Source organism: Cornus florida, unplaced genomic scaffold (genome assembly GCF_030987335.1).
Source record: "Cornus florida cultivar Cherokee Brave unplaced genomic scaffold, ASM3098733v1 CherokeeBrave_3.0.0_Hap2_Chr02, whole genome shotgun sequence".
NCBI classification, from domain to species: domain Eukaryota; kingdom Viridiplantae; phylum Streptophyta; class Magnoliopsida; order Cornales; family Cornaceae; genus Cornus; species Cornus florida.
The window spans coordinates 828,665-853,916 of record NW_026775572.1 but is presented as its reverse complement, the minus strand read 5'-3'; the positions used below and the strand labels follow the sequence as shown (position 1 = coordinate 853,916).

The window sequence follows — 25,252 nt, the reverse complement described above, 5'->3', positions numbered from 1 at the left end:
TTCATTTAATTTTCTGGAAAAGAGATGGGAAACATTTTATAACATAGCTGATTTATTTTTAAATTGGTTTTAAATTAAGAGATATATTGAACTAATTATCAAAGTGTTTACAATTTTCTTAATTTTAAAAAGTATTACAATACGTTTAAAAAATACATGCATACATGTATTATGTTGTATAATATACGAGTGTGTAGATATATATATATATATATACACAACTTATAAATATATACAAATTTACATTGGAGCTACAAAGAGGAGAGCAACCAGTGTGGTGGGTAATTGACATTGTTATTTTGGAGATGCAACACTTTTTAGTTTTTTTACTTGATTTTGTAAAGTGTGAGATATGTTCTTGTAGAATGTCTTTCATTCTTTTTGTTTTTAATACAGAAGTTATAGTCATCACTAAAACTCTTAATTTTATTTGTCATAGGTGATTTAGTTCAAAAATTTTGTAGAATCTTGAATTCATTTTTTTTTTTTTTTTTTAAAGATTTCTTCATTTGTTGAGACTTGATAGAGAAGACCATTTATTTGTCTTTTATTTTATTTAATTTTTGTTTTTATGCCAAGGTCAGCTCACGTCGTTCACATAAATTGTTTAGGGGGAGGACGTGGATGCAGTAAAAAACAAAAATAGCATCCCTTATTTAATTTGCCAAATAAAATATACTTACCACTCAAAACATGAAAACACTAGAAAAGTGGGGGCGTTGGAAAATGAAAAAAAATAAAAAATAAAAAAGGCTACAGAAGAAAATGACGTATGGAGTTGCTCTGAATGATCTAAACCTCGCACTCTCTCTCTCTGTTCTCTCTCATCTTTCTCTTGCGATTTAGAGAGAGAAAAGAACTCAAAATTCGAGGTGGGTTTTGAGTCTGTGAAATTTTTATAGGGAAATAAAATTGTGTCGTAGTGGTAACTTGGTTCAGCGACTCAGATGGGAAGTAAAAAAGATTCATTAATTTATCGTTTAAGAGGTTCAAATTTTGTGTTGGGCTGGGTAAATATCAGTTCTTCTAAAATGTTGTAAATTGATGAGTTAGGGGTAGGGTTTATTTTGCTTTAGATACAGTGTTATTTGAAGGTTTCTAATCGGTAGGTAGTACTGAAACAACGTAGGGTTTATAGGGTTTTGCTTTTTTAGTTTACTGGTCGTTTATTTGATTTTGAAGGTTTTAATATGCTGTTTGATTTGGGATTGGAGTTGGATGTGTAGTTTTTTAGCTGTTTGTTTATGACAAGTACTATTTATTTTTGTTGTTAGGTAAAATTCTACGGAATTGGTGCGGTTGAGATGATCTTTAGGTTTTGGTTTGTGATTTAGAAGTTTCTGGGTATTCGTCAGTTATTGTCGGTTTTGTTGAAGTGGTTTAAGGTTTCCTTGCGATTTTTTTCCCTGGTTGTGAGAATTAAGGTTGTGGTGATGATGGTGGTGACTTATGGGTAGTGGAACAGGGAAGATTGTTGCAAAGGATGATAAAAGTGTGACGGTTAGGATGCCAAGCTACGTTCCTCAGATGCCCATTACCAATCCCATGTAAAATTTCTTATCCGAATTAAATTAAATTTGTTGATTTTTTTTTATTTTTTATTTTTTATTTTTTGCTTTGTTTCATCCGTACTTGTTATTTTTAGGTAGGAGTTCTAATTATTTTGTTTTTGATTGCCCTGTTTTAATATTTATCAGATGATTTTTTCTTTTTGATCAACCATCTTTATGTTATATTTTTACAGAAGTAGCTGTTTGTCAGCTTATGGAGAATATCTTGCAGTCCATACTTAAGAAATACTTTTATGCTGTTTGAAATTTGAATGTTAAAATCATGATATATTTCTTTCTGCTTTAAATTTCTATTGTTGGGACTTCTTTATCCAACTAAATATGTTTAAAGTTTGGGCAGGAAAAAAAAAAATTATAATGATTAGCACAAAATAAGTATAAAATACTCATCTGCCAAGACTATATTATGAGGAGGAAACTATGGCCACCCCAATCAACCTTGAATGAGGATAGCTACTGAACTCTGTATGTTCTGTATATATGCCACTTTAAGCATTAATCAAATCAATATTTTACAAATATAACTCTTAATTGCTGGTTGGAAATGATACTTATCTCCAAGACGCCGTGTTTATGATAATTGTCAAACTTTATTCTGTAGATGTGCTCATTGAGCAGTCAAATAAGCTACAGCAAAATTAATGAAATTGTATAACAGAAACATTTTGTAGGTCTCTCCTGTCCAAAATAAAATAAAAACTCAGTTCTGATCTCTGTGCGTGCACGCATGCGTGCTTGCTTTAATCTTAAAAATAGTTAGAAATAATGTATTTCTCTTCGTTACATGTGTCTCAGAGCAGGTGTAAATTCAATTAAGTTTGAAGTTTTTGTTTCAACACTGTTTTGGTCCTAATTGGTATAAAAACGATATTCAAAGCACAATCCCAAAATTTGGTTTTATAGGTCATTCTACGCTGTTGAAATTTCAAAATAGATGGATATTAAATAAATGGCATCCTTGGTCCGAGAAATAAAAGTTATGAGTATTGGCTCCTTTTGAATGCAGACATATTTTTTGGGATGGCACAACTAAAAGTTGTCATTAGGATTTCCTAGGGCAACCCAAAAGTATTATATGATGTTACCCTTTTATCTTGACTCAGGAATAAAGAGTTAATAAAGGTTTGGCTTGCTAGCTGCATTTGTATATAGCTGCAATCTGTCTGTTCTACTGACTTGTGTCTTACAGTGTTGCAGAGGAGACTGCTACTCATTCTTCTCAAATGTCTGACTTTGGGGCGCTCGAGCAATCTCTTGGATTTCGCATAGGAGAGGCTGCTAATAGTAGATGTATGTATTTGTAATCTTAATCACACTTGAAATTAACTTTTTTTCCCCCTTTGCAAGAAACTCCATACACCCATTTGTCCTTGTGGGAACCATCACCTTCCACTTTGGGAGAGTGGAGATACCACTAGGCCACAGTCCTTGGTGGTACTTTAAATAAGCTTTTAAATTAGCATTTCTGGTTATTGGTACTTCATCAACTACAAGGTTCAAATTTGTTCATTTTATCATAGAGTATCAGTCTTGCTGCTGCATTCATGCAGGGAACTTGGCCTTTATTTTATTTGATTTCTTTTAATTTACAGTGTGCTACCCATGTTCATGAGTACTAATCCATCTACTTCCCTACAAATGACGTATTTGAGTTCCTGATTGTGTGTCTTGGATACTTCAGATTAGAAACCGAACTACAAAAATAAACAGTTATTATTAAGAAAATTATTTTTGATAAAAAGGATAAAAAAAATATTCATGGACTTATTGAAGTGCCACCAAACAAATGAAGAAAATTGGAAGTAGTGTTAAAAAAACACATTTTGATGTCTTTGGTTAGAAAATTTTATTAAAAGACTAGGTTCAGTTAAATAGTTCCAGTGACAGCGAAGCTATGTATAGGGCCAAATATAAGATATTCCATAGTATTGAAAAGTTATTCAAGGAGTACTATATGGACTGTTGATTGGAGGTCTGGAAACTTCACCCTATTTGATTTTATGTAATCTGCAATGATGAGTGTAGTTCTGTGGAGGGGAAGAAAAGAAGCTAGATCTAGAAAAATGTATTAGATAAAGAATGAGGGAATAAGAAGGAAATAAAGGAATAGAGGGTTCAATACCTTTTGGGGTATGGTTTAAACTTATTCCAATAACTCAGAGAATAGACTCGAGAGAATTGGAAAAAAAGATCATGGTTCACAAATTAACACATTAAAAGCTGTATATTCATGGAAAAGTCTGATGGCATAAAAAAATATGCTGTAAATTTCCAGCGATCTTTTGGGATTAAATGTTGACTAGATACATAAATACCTTCTAACTAAGGGCTAATGAGGTCCATAGATACAGAAGTATGCAATGTTCTCAAGGTTAGTAAATTCAACAGTATAAGCCAAAACTTAAATACCTAATTTGTCCCCTTTGAAGATATGCAACATAGCAGCATTATCCACGTGTCATGGGCTCATGAATGTGTGCAAGATGTTTGTATCACATGGCTATCTGTCATTGACATAATTGTAGCCCAAATCTAAACTTAATTACTTAATTTGCCCCCTTCGAAGATATGCAACATAGCAGTATTATCCACATGTCATGAGCTCAAGACTGTGTTCAAGATGTTTGTATCACTTGGTTGTCCATCGCTGACATAATTTATAGCCCAAATCCCTTTGTCAATGAAAATGCTTTGACTACAGTAGTTGACAGAGACACCCTGATTCTAAAATGTTGATGTTTGAAAAAAACCATGTGACTTACACAGGAATTGCTTATCGATCAGGTAGCTGTGTTATTGATTTTGTTGCTTTTATTGTATCGGTCCAGTTTTTGGTACTTTTGAGGTGTAACTATGATATTATGTTTTCATAAGAAAGAAAGACTGATTTTGCCTCTTATGATGTCCTTGTTATTTTTAGTTTCCCTCATAATCTCACTCTTTTTTTTTTTTTTTTCCCTGGCCAACCTGTTGTGTTTTAGACCCCATATCAAATCCAACAAATTCAAGTAGCCAAGCAGTAGGCTCTGACTTCCAATTTGGAGCATTTAATAAGGTATTTTTTGAATGGCTATACGATTTCTTTTCTCAGTAAGTCTGGTAATATGATTTCAAATTAAATAAGTTTGAAGTACTTCCATTTTGTCTATTGCATATTCAGTCACTCGCTTCCTTCAACGTGCATTTATCTGCTGCTCTTGCTGGGTCTCAGACAGTACAGTTACAAAAGGGACCGCAGCCAAATCTGGTTTCTGTATCTGGTGGTCATCTTGAGAACTGGGGAGAGTCCAATATGGCAGATGCTAGTCCTCGAACTGATACCTCCACAGACGTGGATGCAGATGATAAAAATAAAAAGGTGATGTATCTTCAAGTATATTCTTCAACTATTTTTCTGTTAACACCTTATTCAGTAATTCCCGTGCCCTATGCTTCTTTATGATGAAGCTCTTTTGCTTTATTTTACTCATGGTTTCTTTCATTGTTCTCAAAAGAAAAATTTAAAAAGAAGAGACCTCTTTATTGTTTAGAGGAGCTGGCTTCCCATGTAGTTTAGTTGTTAGTTAACATTTTACTACTTTCTTTTACAGTTTGAAAGGGGCCAATCTACTGCTGTTGTAGCATCTGATTCAAGTGACAGATCAAAAGAAAAAACAGGAGATCAGAAGGTTACATAATTTAGACTACGTTCATTCATGTATTTTAGATGAGTTCATTTTTCTTTCTAATTCTTAGTTATTAACCATTAATTTCAGACCTTACGAAGGCTTGCTCAAAATCGTGAAGCTGCCAGGAAGAGCCGATTGAGAAAAAAGGTAAGTTTTTGCATTTCAATTTCAATTTTTTTTGTTTGAAAATCATTTTCTCCCTTGTGTTGCACATGCTGTAATCGTAATTTGCTGATGGTGTATCAATAATTATCTGCTTGACGCACTGTCTTTTCAGTAGATCTGTTTAAGTGAGGTGATAATGCTAAAATACTTGAACTATGTTTGATTGAATTTTTTTTGTGCTTACTTTTAGGCCTATGTGCAACAACTGGAGAGTAGTCGACTGAAGCTTACCCAACTTGAGCAGGAGGTCCAACGTGCCCGCCAGCAGGTTTCACTTCCGTTGCCCCTTTGCTACATTAAATTATATATATATATATATATATATATATATATATATTCAGTATTAAATTATTTTAACCAACTAGGAAAAAAAAAAGTATTAAATTATTTATTTTCGGTTTAAAATGTTAACATAGTGATGTGTTTCACACACTTTTGTTTTTTAAACTGCTTTTTATTATAGGGCATATTCGTGTCAAGCTCAGGAGATCAATCTCACACAATGACTGGAAATGGTATGCATGCTTTCTTGTACCACTTCTTTATTTGTTTTCAATTTGTTCACCTGGATTTAAAATATGACAACAAAGTTCTGGAGACTTAACAACATTTAAACTCTTTGTTAGACTTCATCCAAAAATCATGCAAAGTTTATAGCAGTGTCATATGTAATCTACCAATTCACAAAATGATATATTGGAATACTGTTGGATGGTCACGGAGCCAAAACCTGTCTCTATGATTGGATGTGGTCAAACATGAGCCTGCATTTCAAGCTCGGATGGAAAGCAAGCCAAAATGAAGCTAGTTTGTCTGCATTTCAAAGCTCGGATGGAAAGCAGGCCAAAATTAAGCTAGCTAGATAGTTCTCCACCTGATGTTAGTAACTATTATATTCTTTTAAGTATTAACTCACAATGTTTTTAAGGCCAAAAATCCATAAAAGTTAAAGAGGGCTGGGCTCCACTAGAATAAACACGTCAAAATGGGCCTTACTTTAACTCATTTTTTAAAATCGTCTGAGTGGGAGTTCCTACTTATGTGATCTATTAGGGGCTGCACTTGAGAAGGGAGCAGTTCTGCTCTCACATTGATAGAAGGAAGCAGAGTTATGCCTTTGAAGTCTTTCATTGAATGATATTAAGGATTAAGGGTCAATTTAACCAGCTAAGCTGCCGGCTGCCCAATGATCCAACCCAAGATTGAGCATGCAAAAAGTTTATGAGATCAGTCAATAGAAAGACCAAATTGTCTAGTATTTGGATTGGTCAGCTTGCTCACTTCTTGTCTCTAATTAAAACTAGAAAGTATTTAATAGAGTACTTCATTTATATGTTATTATGTGTTCAGTTTGTAACCCCCTTTTTTTCTCTCTCTCTCTAGGTCACATGTCATTATTTTAGATGCTGAAAAGTAAAACATGTTGAATTATTAGATGATGAATTTGCATTTTCAAATTGGACTTTATTTTTTAGATCTCTATCACAAGACATGGAGCCTTGGGAGCCATCTAGATGTTTCTATATAGGGAAAGGAATGTTTGAATAAATACTCTGGTCTAATGTTGATTCTGCCTACACGGGGTGCTAGGAGAGTGGATTCTAAACCTAACCTCTAGCAATACTATGCATAAAGTGAAAGGAAGGTTTGAATCACAATCAGAATCCTGTTGCATGTGAAATTCTCATTAGTGTTGTAAATTATGTAAGCTGGTCAAATGGAACAAGATAGTGGATGGGCTACCTTTCTCTTTCTTTACATGATAGTTGTAGAGTGACAAAAGAGGTGTGGGCACTATAGGTAGTTCTGTTTGGGATGTCTACTGTATTTCTTAGAGCAGTAAAAAATTTCTTCATTGCAAGAGATGTAAAAGAATTACCTTGAGAAAGAAAAATACATGGAATGCTACCCTATTCCGTCTCATGAAATGTCTTTGGGGGAAAATTGACAGTCATTTGAAAGGCGGAGGGGTTGATGTAGGAACTAAAACACTTGTTCTCTTTGACTAGGTGACAGGGAGGACCGGGAAAGATATTTTGGATTTTGCAGATCACAGATGAGTAAAATATATTGTTCTTTCATAGTAGCCATTGGGATAACTGCAAAGTGCAAATCGAGGGTGTACTACATGTGTACAAGGGTTGCAAAAGACACTTTTAAGGAATGCAATTATAAAAAATGCAACTTCCAAAAAAAAAAAAATTTTGAAAAAGGTTATTAAAAAGAAGGTAATTTGGGGTCAGAATTAAGAAATAATGTGTTATGTTAAAGTCCATCTTTTGTTCCAGTTTTTCTCTGAGAGCAAATGAAAAATCCCTTGTGGCTGTTCTTTGGTTTCAATTCATTATCTTTCTTTTCTTTCTCTTTTTTATTTTATTTATCAGATAAGTACTCACACACACATTTGCCCACACCGGGACTCGAACTCGAACCCCTCCCCTCCTCTTTGAGGATAGGGAGGTTATACCATTGGGCTAATGGCCCATTGGTTTCGCAGCATCATCATTCTCTTACACATCTCTCACGATACATAAGTTGAGGCAGGAATGATCGAGCTACAACTGATCTGTCTTAGGATTAATAATCCATTATTTTTTTTAATGAGTCTTGAATGATTGTGCCCCATAAATATGTTACATTATGCATTTGTTGAGACACTGTGGACCTTGTCCATTTTTGGAAATGTTACTCTTCGGCTTTCACTCTCACTTTTGCTTTGGTTTCAGTTTTGTTTGCTGTTCGGTACCCTCTACATGGGGCATCTTTTGAATAGATCATGGTGCATGTGGTTGCTTCTGTGTCAATGGTGACTGATCACTGTCATTAGGATTATTTAGGTTTACTTTGTGTTGTGTTTAGGGAAAAATTAATAAATTTAATTGGCCCGGGGATGGGTGGGAGTTGGTCCGATTGTATAAAGCTTTGTGCTGGTGGTTATCTACATGTAATTGGGGTTGAGCTTGTAGAAATTAACCTTAGTTGACTGATTGACGACTAGAACGTTTTACTCTGCATACTTCGTTTTATTTTTGTAATTTTATGTCTATTTGGTTGATTTCTTAGTGCTTCTTAAACTATAATTGCATTTTTTAGAAAATGGGTCTTCTATTAATTAAAGAAGAAAAGATACTCTTGATCTCTGCAGGGGCCTTGGCATTTGACGTAGAATATACACGGTGGTGGGAAGAGCATAACAGACTGATAAGTGAACTTAGGGGGGCGGTCAATTCACATGCAAGTGACACTGAACTTCGCAGTAGAGTGGACAATGTGACGGCACATTATGATGAGATTTTCAAGCTTAAAGGTATTGCAGCCAAGGCTGATGTCTTTTACATCTTGTCAGGAATGTGGAAAACGCCTGCAGAACGGTGTTTCATGTGGATTGGTGGCTTCCGCTCATCTGAACTCTTAAAGGTGTGAGTCATATATTTTTTTTTTGCTGTGGCGTGATATTGCGAATAACAAAATTACTGATTCTTCATGACTAGACCAGTCAATGGATCGGATTCTGATCCAAATCCAATCCGATTATTTGGATATGGATTTCATGTCAAAACAGATCCTTTATGGTTGTTTGTACATCAGGTCTTTTAGAGAGTCTCTTTTAGAAAGATTATCCATATATCTCTGACTCATATTTATGGGCTGATAAAATATGGCAAAAGCTATACCAAGAATTGGTTCACGTAGTGTTGGTTGGTACTCGCCTCCTTCGGCCTCATGGCTTGTTGCTTCCGGAGAGATTGCTGAGGAGGTATGAATGCACGAGCTAGAATTGGTTCACTCGTTCTTGATGGGCTGGCCTTCAACCAACAAGTGGAGATGGACAGCTGGGCTCATTTCCCGCATCAGATCCAGCAGAGGAGAGCTTTGGTGGCCAGTCTGAGGGTTCTGGTTATGCTGGTTCATGGGTATACCAAAGGGGGTTATTCATGTTCAAGCAAGTTTCAATAATACCATTGTGACTGTTACAGATGTACAGGGTTGGGTAGTTTCTTGGTCCTCTACCGGTACTTGTGGGTTCTGGGGTACAGGAAGAGGGACACGTTTTGCTGCTTGAGTAGCAAATCCGATAATCCAATAGTGATCCAAATACAATAATCCCTTAACTTAACAAATCGGATTTGGATTAGAGCTAATTCGATCCGATTAAAATAATATATTATTGTCTTTATATTTTAAAATATCAACTATCAGATTTGTTTAGATTTAACTAAAATGACTAATCACAATGTTATGTATACAAAATTACGGTGTGCTCACTTGCATAATAATAACTCTCAATACATATGACCTAAACTTCAATACATAACCAAATGAAAGTTCCAGAACCGTGGAGTATTCTCAGGCTTAAGAGAAACAGCAGGAAGGGAGCTTTGGTCAACCACTGGAACTCTCACCGGAACCCTCGCGCAGTGAGATTTATTTATTTCTTTTCTCCTCTTTTTCTACACTTCTCCTTTTCTTCTTCTTTAATGACAAGTCCTAATTTTCCATCTTTTTTTCAACAAACCCTCTTCTTTTTCTTCTCCATCACAACCCCTAATTTTCCATCTTTCACGAAAAAGAAATTTCTGATCCATCCCCCCCTCCTCTCTTCTCTTCTTTTTCTCTCTTTGTGGTGATTTTCATTCTTTAATAGAGTACAAAATCCAGTATTTCTTGTACAAAATGTTGTGATCCTCTTTGTTCTACCTTTTAACTGGAAAATATAAAACATACTATCAGTAAACCCATGCCATGCTAAGACTTTGTGTTTGATTTATTTGACGAGAAAAAGAGAGGTAATTGTTTGGATCAATTGTTTGATTTCTACAGTGTATAGCTTAAATAGACCGGGTTTGTTGGATCGGACATCTGATAAAGTTCATATCAGATATGGATTCAGTAAATAAAAATCCTTCAGATATTCAAATCGGATCAGATCACCTGTTATGCTTATCAGATTCGGCTCAGCTCGACTGTGATCTGGTCCGTATCCGATCCGTTTACAGGTCTATTCATGACTTTCATACTTGTAAAAATTAGTGGCTGTGGTTTACTCTCCAAATGCTGCTCGACATAAACTGTACTTAATGAACTTGTGGCAGCTAAGGCATTTGATTTTTTGCCACTTGTGTATTTAACGTTGCACGTGGAACAATTAATATAACCTTAACACTGTTTTGAGCTTGTCCACTTTTAGTTTTAGCATCTTCTAGTTCTGGTTTTTGAATTGGATTGCGTCAGTGCAGCTTCTTGTGAATCAATTGGAGCCTCTAACTGAGCAACAGTTAGTGGGCATGTACAACTTGCAGCAATCATCACAACAGGCAGAAGACGCTCTGACTCAAGGGATGGAGGCATTGCAGCAATCTCTATCTGAGACATTAGCCAATGGCTCTCCTGGCACATCAGGGTCATCCGGAAATGTGGCAAATTACATGGGTCAAATGGCAATGGCCATGGGAAAGTTGGGAACTCTCGAAGGTTTCCTCCACCAGGTAATTCCATTATATTGATTTGATCATACTGTTTTGTGTACCCTCTATGGTTCATATGCTCTGATTGGTTGCTAAGAAAGCTTAAGTAAATGTATAATTAACTTGGAATCCTCTAATAGGTTGGCGATTTAGGATTTCAAATTTCTTTTCTTTTCCAAGTGATGTCGTCAAGAGCATGTCATTTTGAACTACTGGATCTGCTGGTTTTATTTCCGGTTTACGAGAAATCTGTTTGTGACCAACCTGGGTTGTGCGTGAACTCTTTTTATGTAGAAAACACTACATTTTTAGCATTTAGTTAATTATGTACTAACGAGTTAATGGTTGGATCATTGACTCTGTGTGTCTGTGGGTATGTGTGTGCACTTGCACGCTTGCATGCCTGTGTAGTTTGTTTAATGTGCTAATTCCACTTCTGGCTGTCAGCATCCCAATTTTTTTTTTTCTTGCAATAAAGCAAAGCTCTTTGCAGATCAATTTAGGTCTTCTGAAAAATAACTTAGGTCTTCTACTTTCTTTTTGGCAAATTACCAGGCTGATAATTTACGACAACAAACACTACAACAAATGCACCGTATATTGACAACCAGACAGTCAGCTCGCGCCCTTCTTGCGATAAATGACTATTTCTCCCGGCTTCGAGCTCTCAGTTCTCTTTGGCTTGCCCGGCCACGGGAGTAAAAAGATATAGATACCACTTTATGAATTCATCATGATAATTGGCTATATTTTTAGTGGATCAGAACGGTAACAACATGCTTCAAATCGTTGCTGGTGCAATACCATTCGTTGGGTTGATTGGGTACAATGACAGTGCTCCATGAGCCATCACATCTCTATGGTGCAGGAAGGTTATGTTGTATCTATGCCCCAAAGATGCATGTGCAAATTACATATGTTTGATAGGTAGTGTATGTTAGGTATTTTTTTTTTTTAAAGGTAAAAGTAATCACGTCTGATAGGAGGTGTTTGTTAGTTTCTTGTGTTCAAAGCAATAGGTTGTTGTATGTTAATTTATTATGTTGAGGGTAATCACAAATGTCCACTAGGTGTTGTATGCTAAGATCTTACTTTCAAAGCAATATTGTACCAAATAATACGTGTATGTTGATATTTATTAGAATGAAAAAAGAAATAAAGTGGTAAAAGTTACAATTTTAAAATTAGTTCCAGTTGAAGGAACTTCAGTGTGGGAGTGCTTTGAATGAATTTCTTTTTGGAATGCCGTTGAGCTAAAATGTTGTGAATAATAAAAAGGTGCTCGTAACAATGAACTAGTCTATTCTGGGACTTTTAACTGGTTCAAACAGAGGGACAGGTTTTTTTTTTTCCAAACTTTGAAAGGAATTGAGAAAGAAGAGGGAAATGCTTAAAAATGCAATTCCAAGAAGAAATCTATTTCTATGCGTTCGTTCTCATATTTTGCTTTCCTTTTATTCTCTTTCCAAAGTCCAAATGAAACCCAATTACCACGTTTATGTTGTGCATTTGAAAAATGAAATTTGAGCTAATAAATTATATCTAAAGCACTCCATAGATATGTTTAAAGAAGGATTCATGTTTTGGCCCCGATCTCTGCTCACAAGTATGGCAGTAGATGTGTGAGATTTCAGAAACCTGCTACTTGTTTAATCTCAACCATCCGATTCCGATCTGACTTTTCTCTTCATCTTCAAGGAATACAGATACAAGGTAACAAGAGGTAAGATAAGTGTTCCAAGGGGAGACTTGTCCCACATTGGATCCGGATGGAAAGTAATATAAGTATAAATGGGTGGGTATGTAGCATTACTCAAAAGTTCGAGCTTTTGGGTAAATGGGTAAGCGTCTACCCGTTACAGTTGGTATCAGAGCCAGACCCAATCCTTGATCTGGTGCCACGCCAAGCGTCCGGGTGAGCCGCTCCGGGTAGGTAGGGTGGCCCGACCGCAACGAGGGCGTTGTGAGTTCGGGTGGGGGAGACTTGTCCCACATCGGATCCGGATGGAAAGTAACATGGGTATAAATGGGTGGGTATGTAACACTACCTAACCGTTCGAACTTTTGGATAAATGGATAAGCGCCCACCCGTTACAATAAGCCACAAGAAGATAAAGCTTTCTAAGTATCTTTCCTAATTCGTAATGGAACCAATCTCTCACCACAATACACTAGCAAGTAACTCTCCTGTAAAAAAAAGGAGGGAGATACGACAAAAAAAAAATTATAAGGATTCCAAACTTTCCCCTTAACTCTACATATTGTAGTTTAGATTCTACCACCTCATATACTGAATAGTAAGATTGATGTAGGCAGAGTTTATGAAAAAAAAATTGGCTTGAGAGGATCCAAATTCATGACGATAATTACATACCAAATAGTCTTTGAATCATCGGAGTGTACCCGATCAATGTCAATTTTGGTCACCACTTCCCTTTTATGACAAAAATGTCATTTATTTTGAATTGGGAAAGAATTTTGCATCAACAATAATCAAATTATATCCTAAAATACCCCCAAGTTTTTCTCTATGTGTAGCTTATGCACTTGAGTCCTTTGGAAATTTATTTTTTCTTTTTTACCTTTACAAGAAAATCATTCACAAACTCACTTTGCTCTTAAAAGATACTTGAACCCTCAATTTTTTATTTTGAAAGAAGAAGATGTATCACTATACCGTGACCCTTTCTGGTATGATTTATGGCAATTTATATCCAATCAAATTTGAATTCATTTCAAATTTATGGGTTGCTGGTGGCAACTAGGGGTGAATGAAAAATCTATAGAAACAAACTGAAATGTATGTTTGGTTCTGTTTTCTTACACTTGGTCCAATTCCAGTTCTACAAATAAAAATCGATAATTAGCAGATAATGGCAACTAGGGGTGCATGAAAAATCTATAGAAACGAACTGAAATGTATGTTTGGTTTTGTTTTCTTACCTTGGTCCAATTATAGTTTAACAAATAAAGGATCAATAATTATCCATCGTTTATAAATAAAATAATAAATAAGTTAAAGTCAAACCTAATTTACTTATGTATAATTTGAAAAAATCTACATTTACACTCTTGTCAAAGTTACAACAACAACATATGTTAATGGTACTCATGAAATTACATCTAATATAATAATTGTATTTTATTAAAAAGATTTATTCACGTGACATGAAAATTTTAATCCTTTTCGTCAATGGCTTAAACACGATCACACGGTCCCACCTCATTCTCTCATTGCACTTCGTCTCACAATAGATCTTATTGTATATTCTTTGATAAAAATGCATATATATATATCTTTCAGATTTATAAAGGGTTAATTTAATAAAAATCACTTTAACAAGCCTTATTCATTATAATGTAAAAAATAAACCCATTGAAAAATACTTTAGGAAAAAGTAATTGCAAATCTGTCAATTTTTACTTTTATGATTACATAGAGAACAAATTACCCTTAAACATTTTATTGAATTTACTAAACTACCCTTGTTTCTCTTTCCATCCCATCTCTCAGGGCCGGCCCTGGGCCGTCGTCTAGGGCCTCCAAATATGGGGGCCTCAAATTTTGGCCCAACCAATATACTTATACTAGGCCAAAAATTTGGCCCAAAAAAAAGTTGATCCTACAGAAAAAAACTCATACAGAAATAAAAAAATACTGGGCCCATAATAGAAATAAAACGTTTGGTTTTATGGGCCCAATTTTGTTCAGCTTGGATCTTTTAGCCACTGATTTTCTTTACCCATTTTTATGTTTTTCGAATCAAGAAAAAAATTGAAAAAACGATCTGTGTTCTAGGGCTCCTGTCGGCTGTCGCTCCTCCAAGGATAAGATTTGGTTTTGTGTTTGGGAGATTAGCTTCAGTTTCTTCGGGAGCAGCGCCGAAAAGATTACAAGTAAGTAGCTCATCCAATTTATGGTACTGGGTTCCTTTTTGGCATTTTCCAATCTGAAATTGAAATTTTTTTTTTTTTTTTTTCCTTCTTGATTCCGTGTGTTTATGGAATCCCTTTTCTCCTTTTTGATCAATTTGAATCTAATTTCATTGGTCTGGTTGATTATAGAATTTTGAAAATTTATGGGACGCTTGAAATAGGAGACTCAGAGGCTTAGAACAAAAAAGGCGGGATAAATTGGATAATCAAGAATTCAATCTTCCGTACAGACTAAAACCTCCATTCTTTTTCTGATTATGAAGATCTCAGCCTTGCTAGGATTGCTATTTATATAATTTTATGTCCAAGTGTTAATGGTTGTGTTCCAAGTATATAGATATTATATATAGTAATAAAATCATAAAAACAGTACTGATGAACAATAAGGAAAATTACAAAGGTTTTTTTTTTTTTTTTTTGCCAATTATGTCTACAAGAAAATTTGAATCTGGGCATGAAAAAAAGGAAAAAAAGAAGAAGAGAGAAAAAGAATTGATTCAATCTCAAAAAGGCGTTATTCGTAAGTTTTTTAGGAATAATACACAAATAGAGAGTTTAGTTGAAGATTTGGTGAATGGAAAACATAGGAATGAAGAAAATCTTAATGAGCATGGAGATTTAATGAATGAAGATAGGAATGAGAATCAAAATGAAGAAAATGTGAATGAACTTAAAGATTTGGTAATGAAGAACATGTGAATGAGAATGATAATCTTCCCTTGAACATAAATGATCCAGCAAATTGGAGAAAGATTGATAAAAAATTGAGAGATTTATTAGTTGAAAGAGGTCTTCCAAGAGATGCTAAACTTGAGGCTTTTCAAAGTTGAAGTTAATCAAATCTTACTTGTGGTGTACGATGACACAAGAAAGATTGAATGGATTGGCTATCTTATCTATTGAAAAAGATATATTAGAGAAACTTGATTGGAGCACCTTAATTGATACTTTTGCAACTAAAAATGCAAGATGATCACATTTACTTTAATAAAAATTTGGCACTTTTATATATATATATATATATATATATATATATATATATATATTTTTTTTTTTTTTTTTTTTTTTTGTGCGTGTGAAACATTATGTATAAAGGGCCTCACATTTAAAATTCGCCTAGGGCCTCTCAAGATTTTTTCAATCTCAGGGCCGGCCCTGCCATCTCTCTAACAATTACCAATCTGAAATTTACTTCCCTTTCTCACCATTTGCATTCCTAAGGCACACTTCCATGTTGAGAGACCCAATCCAGACAAGACCCATTTCTAAGTCTCATTTTTCTCTATATACTCACTCTCTCTCTCCTTATAATCTTGAAACAAAGACCCATTTCAGGCAAGAATTTTCACATTCTATTTATCATATCTCTCTTGCTCTATATGCCTGTTATTTGGGTTTCTTCTTCTCTCGCTTTCTGGGTCTCTGCAAGATCAACTTCGAACCCCCTCATATCTCGGACCTTTGTTGACACTACCTACTCTTGCGAAAGAGCACAACATGAAAAAGAAGAATGAGCTTTAAAAAAAGATTCACTACACTCATGTAAAACGTTCTCTGTACTAATGTAAAATCTTTATTGAATAATGTAAAACTTGCACTTAAGCAAAGTAAAACGGTAATTGCAATAATGTAAAACTTTTACTGAATAATGTAAAACTTGCACTTAAACAAAGTAAAATTTTAATGCACTCAAGTATTGCACGAACATGCTTCCAGGATTTAACATATTTATGATAGAATACATTAATCATTATGCATCAAGCCATATATACAACAGATCTATCAGCCAAAAAAAAAAAACAGAGAATGATATCATCGTTACGGTAAGCATCAAGCTTCATCAAATGGGTCTTGTCTAAAATGGGTCACATCTGATGTGAGAAATATAGCGAGAGAAGAACAGATCCAAATAACAAACATATAGAGCGAGAAAGAGAGATGAGAAATAGAATGGGAAAATTCTTATCTGAAATGGGTCTTTTATTTAAGATTCTTGAGCAGAGAGAGAGAGAGTATATAGAGAGATGACGGTTCGAAATGGGTCTAGTCTAAAATGGGTCTCTCAGCACATAAATGTGCCCTAATTCTGCAAATGGTGAGGAGAAGAAGTAAATTTCAGATTGGCAATGGTTAGAGAGATGACATGGAAAGAAAAGTAAGGGTAGTTTAGTAAATTCTATAAAGTACTTAAGGGCAATTTGGTCTCCATGTATTTATGAAGAGTAAAAATTGACAGATTTGTAACTACTTTTTCCTAAAGTGTTTTTTGATGGGTTTATTTTTAAGTGTTTACATTCTAGTAAATAAGGCTTGTTAAAGTGTTTTTTCTTAAATTAACCCTTTTTAAAATCAAATAAATGAAAAATGATTCATTAAAAAATAAATGTACAGTACCTCTTATGTTGAATGTTTAAATAATAGCGACCTCCTCACTAATTTCAAAAATAATACTAACCTCCCATGTAGCTCTGATTTGAGTAACTCTGATATTCCCTGCCATAAAATTTGTTAATATTGTTAGATGATGTCATGGTTGAAATTTATTTAGTACTCAATTTTGCCTTAGAAAGTTTGAAAAAGCATTTTTATCCATATGTTGTAATGGTAAATAATAATAAAAATACAATGGATATAATTGTGATTTAGCACCTTCGGATCCAAGTCAATATTGACAGAATAATGTTATAGGAAAGGCCTCTATTATTTTGAAATTTAACAGGGGAAGTCATTGTAATTTACCCAAAAATAAAAATGAGAAAAAAATATTTTATTTCAAGTTTTATTGATTTAGTATTTATAGGATCCCGGCGTAATTCCTATTTATCAGGAAAATAATAATAATAATGAAAAAAAAAAACTAAAAAATATAAAGGTGATACCCTACATATAGGGATGGCAACGGGCGAAGCTGGGGTGGGTTTAGCTAAACTCTATTCCACCCCGTTAGAAAATTTGTCATATCAACTTGCTCCTATTTCGGGACGGATTTGTAATTGGTATACATCCCCGTTCCTACTTCGACAGACAAAATACCGACTCCGCCCCACGCATTCTGCGAGGGCAGGGCGGGTTATGCCACTTTTATTATTTAATAAAAAAAAAAAAAAAAACTAGCTCTCGTGCTCAAATTGTGCTGATAAATAAGTTGACCCAAATTTTAAATTACTAAGTAATGAATAATATATTAATTGACATTTGCAGCAAAATAACAATGGTGTTAAAAAATATTAAATATATATGTTTTATATATATATATATAATTTTAAAATATATATATAAGAATTTATTATTAAATCCGTCCCCCCACAAATCCCTTCGGATTTTTAATTATTTTACCATACTCAGCCCAAATTCATTTAAGGGCTACCTAACCGCCGGGTTGGGGAAATTGACATCCCTACCTACATCTCTCTCCTCCACTTGCTCCGCTACCGACCAGCACACCCCTACTGCCCACCTCCGCGCCCCCACGCTCATGCTCCTTTTCTCTGTCTGAACTTCTTTGTTCAGATTTATTTTGACTCACGACTTTCTCGTCATCAGCTCAAAAATCGAATCCTTCTTCGAAATTCGAATCAGGTACTTTGATTTACACACACTTGTAATATACTATAAGACAATTCTTCAAAGCTTAAAGAAACACCTAATTAGTTGCCGAGAGAAGGTAGAAAACAAGTACGAATTGAAGTTTTGAGTCTAGTTTGTATATTTCGTTAATTGGTGGTGCTGTTGAACTGAGTTTTCTCTTCCCCTATTTTTGTCAAAAGAAAAATAGATGAAACACAATCTATATAAAACTAAAGATTCACAAGTAAAATTCAATTTTCATTCTTACTTAATTTTCTTAGCAGTATGTTATTGCCTTCGTATATGGTTGCTTCTGCTTTTTGACACGATTTTAAAGATTCTCATTGAAATTTTATAGCAATTATCCATCTGTGTTTATCAGTTGGTGGGCATGATTACGTCATTCTAACTGCACGATTTGAACATAAAGTTCTATCGAATATTGAATGAAATAGTTCCATTACCCATGCCATAGATAATTGATTCTTCATAAGACCGTAAATGAAATATTTTCTTGTATAAATGAAAAATAAAAAATCCTATATAATCCAAATAATAAAGAGATAATTTAAAATTTGAATAACTTGTTTCTAAGTTCATTTGAAATGTTTGATTGTTCATTAGTTGTTATGCAAATCTTTTTCCAATTTAAGGTCGTTATCAGACTATTGCAACAATGGCATTTTAGATTTCTTATTAGCTGAAGGATTTTGCTATGGAGTCCTCAGTATTAACCCTAGTGCTTAAGTTCATTAGAAAGTAGAAACCCACCCATCATAGAGGAACACACTCATCTGTCTTCTGATCTCACTTTTACTTGCCCAAGGCTTTGACTAGAACTCTACCTTCTACATGTCTACTCACAAAACTATTATGGTACTAAACTGCTCCTAAAATGAGGTACAAAAGTTTTTTTGACACATTACAACACATGACTTTCTTTCTTTTCTCTTCTTCTTCTTCTGTTTTTTTTTTTATTTATTTTTATTTTTTATTTTTATTTTTATATATTTGTAACAGCTTTGAATGTCAACTAATTTTCTCTTGTACCATTTGTATGTTACTATAGGATGTGTCCACAAACTTGCATAAAATGTAGTAGCATCAGATAACATATGATTTTTTTTGAGATACATAGATAAAAATTATATATATATATATATAAAAGGAAGAGAGAAGTGGAAACATTAGAAACTTATTGCCAACAGGAGAATTACTATGGAAAATTCAATTGTTTTATATGTACTAAATTTCAACAATTTTGTTCACCCAATACTTATTGTGTGTAAACTATCCAGTCATGCTGCAATAATGATTCAGCAACTGTATCTTTATTAAATGTATGCATGGCTTCTTTTAAGGTCAAAAGCTTGATGAAGTCTTAAATTGCACTTTATTTATGGATGGTTATCTCATAGCTCTGTAGAAGCTTGAGAAACAAGGGATCTATTTCCATTAGTGATCACTATAATGTGGATATGTTGAAGTTTGTATAGCTACTAATTAATTCATCCATGCATTTAAATATTTAACTGATATAATTGATGTTGGGCATTTATTTTTATTGTTCATATAGGATTTTTTAGTCGCTGTCATTGTTTGGTCCCATGTGGTAAGTAGTCAGACCTAATTCAAATTAATAATTTCTATATTTGTTCCCGATAAGTAGTTTTTGTGGTGACTTCATTTCTGGTCTGGAAGGGTTGCAGCTTTGGTTTTTAGATATGGCCGATATGGGGCAGTAGAGGGGTGGTCTTTAACTCGAGCAGTTGAGTATTATGAGCCTGGGAAGGTTAACTTATGTAATCCATGGGCTGCTATATATGAGGCTAGTAGGTCTTTGAGTAACTTATTGACTTCGGATTCCTTTCTATCATAAATAAAAAATAAAAAAATAAATTTCAATTCTATTTCTTAATATTTTGGTTTCTGTAGAATTGTAGTAGTGTCATTTTATTTTCTATTTTCTGCAACTATAAATGTTGCTTACCTCAATTTTGAGGAAGATTTGTCCAATTATAGCCAGCTCACCTGTTCTGTCGATGCCACCTCTTAAGTTACAAAAATGTAGTTCTGTTTTGTATACATTGAATGTCATATCTAATCCTCTATGGCTGAGCCAGATGTTCATTTTAGAGGTTGTAGGACACTGTTGTGTTCTGCTGCTACCTTCTTTTTTTTTCTTTTTTTCCCTGAATTTTGCTGCTACCTTAGTTTCTCTCTAATTTTCATTTTGTTTATAAGTAAGCTCCACTTGCTTGCTTGTGTGTGTGTGTATTTTCTATATGCTTAGTAATACCTCTGCTATGAGATTGCAGAGTTAGAAACTCAAACATAAAGAAGATGCCACATAAGACTCGCCCAATGGCAGCACTCTTGGTTTTTATCGGGCTCAATGCTATTTTGGTATCAACCATTACTCCGGTCTATGATTTCGTTTGCTTTCTTCCATACTGGGAAAGAAGGGTATGATTCTTACTTTCATTCTTTTAGCAATGAAGTCCATGTACTTTTTCCAACGCTAATGACTTCCTTATAATATTCCACCTGTCTTTTCTAAATGGTGTAATGATGTAATCCTGTCAGTTGAATGATAATACTTCAAATTTCACCGTACATCCCCCTTCAAAGAGCTATTTTAGCTTTTTGGCAGGGACATATACTTCTTGATGGATATTTTGGATCATGTTACTGCATGGCTGCATCATTGTAATATCCTTGCCACGGTATTCATTTTCTTTTTAAATTTTAATGAAAGCGCCATTGGATCGTGCAATGGTAAAATCTCTAGCCAACAAGCTTGGAACATAGGCTCGAGTTTGAGAGCAGCCCACTATGTGTAAAAATAAAGTCAAAATTTCTATTTGTATTTTGTCTCTCTCTCCTAGCATCCTATGTAGGTGGCCTTTTAGTTGAAGGTTTATTCACTGCATCTGTTCCAACGTAAAACATTCTCAGAAATATCTTCCTTTCTTCCAGATTTTGAATCTACACACAGCTCAATAAAACGTTTTACCTATAAAATATTGTATACCTTTAGTAACAAAAATGACTTTCAAATGTAAGATCCTAATTCATTTCATGCGCTCAGCTTATGAGCTAACCCTCTAAATCACAAAGGTGGCCTTCTCAAAACCTCCTTAACTTTTCACATGTTCTTCGATGACTTATGGCTTGTTCTGGGTCCTTGGTTGGAGTCCGTTAGGTAGCTTTACTGTTCACATTCTCTTTGACCCAACCCAACTGTTGTCTTATTCACTGTTCACAGGAACATTGTTTCAATGCCTTAGTCAATCAAAATCACAATAATATCTCAAAGTCAATTGAAAAGAAAGCAAGCTTGGCCCCTTTAAAAAATTTCTCTCTCGTCTTTGTTACCTTAACATTTTCCAAGAAAATTGTTCAAATGCATCCATTCTCCAGTAATTTCTCTCCACTTTCCAGATCTCCACAAACACATCCACCTTTTGGATGGTGGTGTAAAGTAGTAGCTTTAGTTTTGAATTTGGAACTTTGTATGCAGTTTTTTGAATTTTAAGACGTGCTGGTAATTACTAATATCCGGTGTGCAGTTTTTTTTTTTTTACAATTTTAAGACCCCAGGTGGTGGTTAATTTTCCTTCTTTGACTTCCTCTTTCCTTCAAATAATATTTTCAATGCAAAATCATTTTTATGTGTGTTTGTATCCCTTCTTCTTCTTGTATTTTTTATTTTTTACTTTACAATATCCGGTTAAATAACAGGAAGTCGTTTTAATAGATATTGAAGGGTTGATTTAATGAGTTGTTGTACCAGCTGGAAAGTCGTTTTTCTTTCACATATAATCCCATAATGTCCCACAATTTCCTGGTGCTTGGTTCCTTTCTTAGTCCTGCTTCCATGTTTACCAATAAGCTGAACCTGTTTTGGCAATACCCTTCATCAGCTTCAAGAAATACTAGCATGTAATCGCAAGGTAGAGGTTCAGGCATGAAACCTTTCCTTTTTAATATCACCCTTATGATGTGGATCTGGCCAAATTGACTGGAATCCCAGGTCTAACAGATCATGGCAATTGGATGGTTTCCATTGCAATTCTTGGTTGAGGGTCCAGCCCAAGTGAATTAATCCCCTGTTTTAGCTGGCTGCTTTGTCAAGCTAATCTAGAACAAAATGAAAACCGCTAGAAAATTTCTCCGCAAATTTTGCAGATTATAAATGTATATTTCATATGATGCCCTCCCCTTCTTGTTTTACTGCTGCAAAGTCTTGGCTTGAGTGAGGAACTGTGGAAAAGGAGGGAGTTAGAGTTCCTTCTGTAACTGGTAGTTCACATCCTCTGCTATTAAAAAATTTTAAAATATTATTTTCATAATTCTAAGCACATGTTATTTTCAGACTTCGCAGCTCGGAAGAACTTGACATAATTAACCCAACTGTAGATGTTCCTTAGCCTTTGATAGCTAGACCATTCTGACATTTTTGTGAAACACATTCCGAATTTCTGGTGGTGGCTTTTGTAAGCTCACATTTTCTATGTTTTGGATTGTTTCAACTTATCAACGATATCTTCTCATCTACAATGTTATTTAAATTATAAGCCAGTCTTAATGAAGATTCCAAATATTGTTTAGTGTAGGCATTTGTTAGAATGTATATCAACTGGGGCAATATAATGGCATGTATCAAAGCTGGTTAAGAAGGTCTTATTTGTATTTAAGTGATCTCGATTGTTGACAAATAAAATGGAAATCCGTGTGTAACCTTTGCATTGATTGATGTTATAGACTAGGTAATTTATTTATATATCTTAATGTTTTTTTGTGGACGTTTGATTCATTTCAGAGAGAGAGTCGTCGTCAGGAACGTGAAGCTGCTTTAGCAAAGGGATCTGACTTAAGAGGCAAAGGTCTCCAAGGTTAGGGTTTTCAGAAGAGGAACTCAGCTAATGTGCATCGTCTGGTGTTTTGTAAAATTGCAGCATTATACTTGGGTGATTTTAAAAATTCTCCCCCCCCCCCCCAAAAAAAAAAAAAAAAAAAGAAAAAAGAAAGAAAAATCTTGTAAAGGCCTTCTAATGGTTTCTATCAATCATAGTTGAACAAGGAACATGAAATACTGCTGATAACAAGCTAGAGTTAAATGTTGTGACTCAAGAACATTTCAATGTGACTCTTGTTACTTGGGCCAACGCACAAGATAATCTTTATCACCGTGGGGCGGCTATTTTCTGAAAAATGAGGGTGTAATGACTTCTACCTGATAAGCTGCAAATTAGTTCATGGTAGTGTGCTGTTTACATGTGGCTGACGTCAGTAACCTTGGTAAGAAGGGTTATTTTGTGAATTATGAATAGTTGGGGGTTCCACAGGGAATGATGGAAATGAAGATACGAAGAAAAATGCATATGTTTTTTAAACCCTGAGGTACCGCAATACTCTTGCCATTTCATTTTATTGAATCACCAGTTTTTGTCACCTTCCCTTCGGAATGGGAAACAGTATATATATATATATATATTCCTAAATGGGAATTGTATGATTTGGAAAAGTAAAAGAAAAGAAAATGTTAAATTCTTGCTTACCAAAAAAATGCGAGAACCTCTCCTTGGAGATCTGCTAGGGGCCGTCTGGGGCATTTTAGCCAGAGCTGCTAATCATGCAACGGTTGCTGGCCTCTATGCGTTTTTAATTTTAAGCGAGGGGGCAAAGCATGGTGCAGAAACAGCAGCTGACAGAATGATCCATGTTCCCAACCCACCAGTGACTGGTGGCACGGGTAATGATTGAATATTTGAATGAATGCCTCTCTTTTGGTGGAGGTGGTAGTCAAGGCATTCCATTTGGCTAAAAGGTTTGTAATGAAGTGTGCTAGAGGAGGAGGTCTGCAGCCGGCAATACCCGAATAGCTCACAGTGCTTTTTGTTGGGGCCCCTTTTTGTTCAGTAAGTGGGTTTGCTAGTGTGACCTTGTGGTTGTGTCTGATTCTAGTCAAGCTTTCAAGTCGTAGTGAGAAGCTTATGCTCAAAATCTGCAAGTAGTAGCATCTTCGAGGCTATGTACTCCTAGCTTCTAGCACCTCATTGTGACTATGAACGTGGAACTGCCTGTTTGATAAAATTGAAAATTAAGCGTTGAAAATTTGTAATGAACTTTAAGCGCTGAATATATTAATCATTAAAATTGTTTGTTAAATACAAAAGCTGAAATCTGAGGGTTGTATATATTATATTTTTACCTTAAAGATCTTTTACACATTATATTATTATAAAAGATATTATATTAAAACATAAATATATATATAAAATAATGAATTTCACCAAATAAATATATCAATTTAAATTATTAATAATAGATATTAATGTCAAACCTGATCATAAAATGAATAATTTATGAGAATGAGATTAGAATTCATGCACAAATCATTCATTTTTTTTATATATATAATAGTTTTGCATCATAACAATGGTACGAGGGTTTCATTGCATGATTATTAATTATAAATTTTAGTGAAACATGCCGTGTGTATATATATATATATATATATATATATATATATATATTGATTTATTTATATTTTGTTGAATATTATTTATATTTACATTATTTGAGAAGAAAAGTACACTGAAACATTTGAGGAATTGGAGTAAACTAAAAGTAAAAATTTATCGGATCCGAAGGGAATAGAAATCTGAAGGGAATAGAAATGAAAAGTGGAAATAGAAAGTCATTTCAATAGTAGGACAAGTGACGGATAAGTTACAAAGATAAGCTTTGAGCAAGGTCTGTGTCGCTTCATAGTAAGGCCCTCCATCATCAGGAAGTAAAAAAAAAAGATAATGCTTAGCTACTCACCCCATATAATTTAATAATAAAATAACACATCACATTTAATAATAAA

General features: G+C 34.4%; 2 protein-coding genes across 4 annotated transcripts; both read left to right on the top strand.

Moving 5' to 3' along the window:
• Positions 1 to 749: 749 nt before the first annotated feature.
• Positions 750 to 12,053, top strand: LOC132290514 (transcription factor HBP-1b(c38)-like). 3 transcript variants are annotated; one of them, XM_059790114.1, is made up of 12 exons: positions 750 to 872; positions 1,275 to 1,547; positions 2,761 to 2,861; positions 4,553 to 4,626; positions 4,732 to 4,929; positions 5,162 to 5,239; positions 5,327 to 5,386; positions 5,595 to 5,672; positions 5,868 to 5,919; positions 8,550 to 8,821; positions 10,642 to 10,890; positions 11,425 to 12,053. In XM_059790114.1, exons 2-12 carry the CDS (start codon positions 1,450 to 1,452, stop codon positions 11,569 to 11,571), a joined length of 1,407 nt encoding a protein of 468 aa, XP_059646097.1. In that variant the 5' UTR covers positions 750 to 872; positions 1,275 to 1,449; the 3' UTR covers positions 11,572 to 12,053. The 3 variants fall into 3 exon arrangements, with proteins under 3 accessions (XP_059646097.1, XP_059646101.1, XP_059646092.1); XM_059790118.1 differs by having other exon boundaries at positions 766 to 1,547; positions 4,783 to 4,929; XM_059790109.1 differs by having other exon boundaries at positions 766 to 1,547.
• A 2,553-nt stretch (positions 12,054 to 14,606) lies between these two features.
• LOC132290497 (uncharacterized) lies at positions 14,607 to 23,590 on the top strand. The gene is made up of 3 exons (XM_059790105.1): positions 14,607 to 14,766; positions 20,691 to 20,838; positions 23,198 to 23,590. Exons 2-3 carry the CDS (start codon positions 20,716 to 20,718, stop codon positions 23,273 to 23,275), a joined length of 201 nt encoding a protein of 66 aa, XP_059646088.1. The 5' UTR covers positions 14,607 to 14,766; positions 20,691 to 20,715; the 3' UTR covers positions 23,276 to 23,590.
• The last annotated feature ends 1,662 nt before the right edge of the window (positions 23,591 to 25,252 follow it).

Bases quoted from the DNA above. Each gene is read 5' to 3' on its own strand.
- LOC132290497 (XM_059790105.1), top strand. From the start codon at position 20,716: ATGCCACATAAGACTCGCCCAATGGCAGCACTCTTGGTTTTTATCGGG. The intron at 20,839-23,197 runs GTATGATTCTTA...GATTCATTTCAG, and splicing joins TTCCATACTGGGAAAGAAGG to AGAGAGAGTCGTCGTCAGGA.
- LOC132290514 (XM_059790114.1), top strand. From the start codon at position 1,450: ATGGGTAGTGGAACAGGGAAGATTGTTGCAAAGGATGATAAAAGTGTG. The intron at 4,930-5,161 runs GTGATGTATCTT...TTTCTTTTACAG, and splicing joins CAGATGATAAAAATAAAAAG to TTTGAAAGGGGCCAATCTAC. The intron at 5,673-5,867 runs GTTTCACTTCCG...TTTTTATTATAG, and splicing joins TCCAACGTGCCCGCCAGCAG to GGCATATTCGTGTCAAGCTC.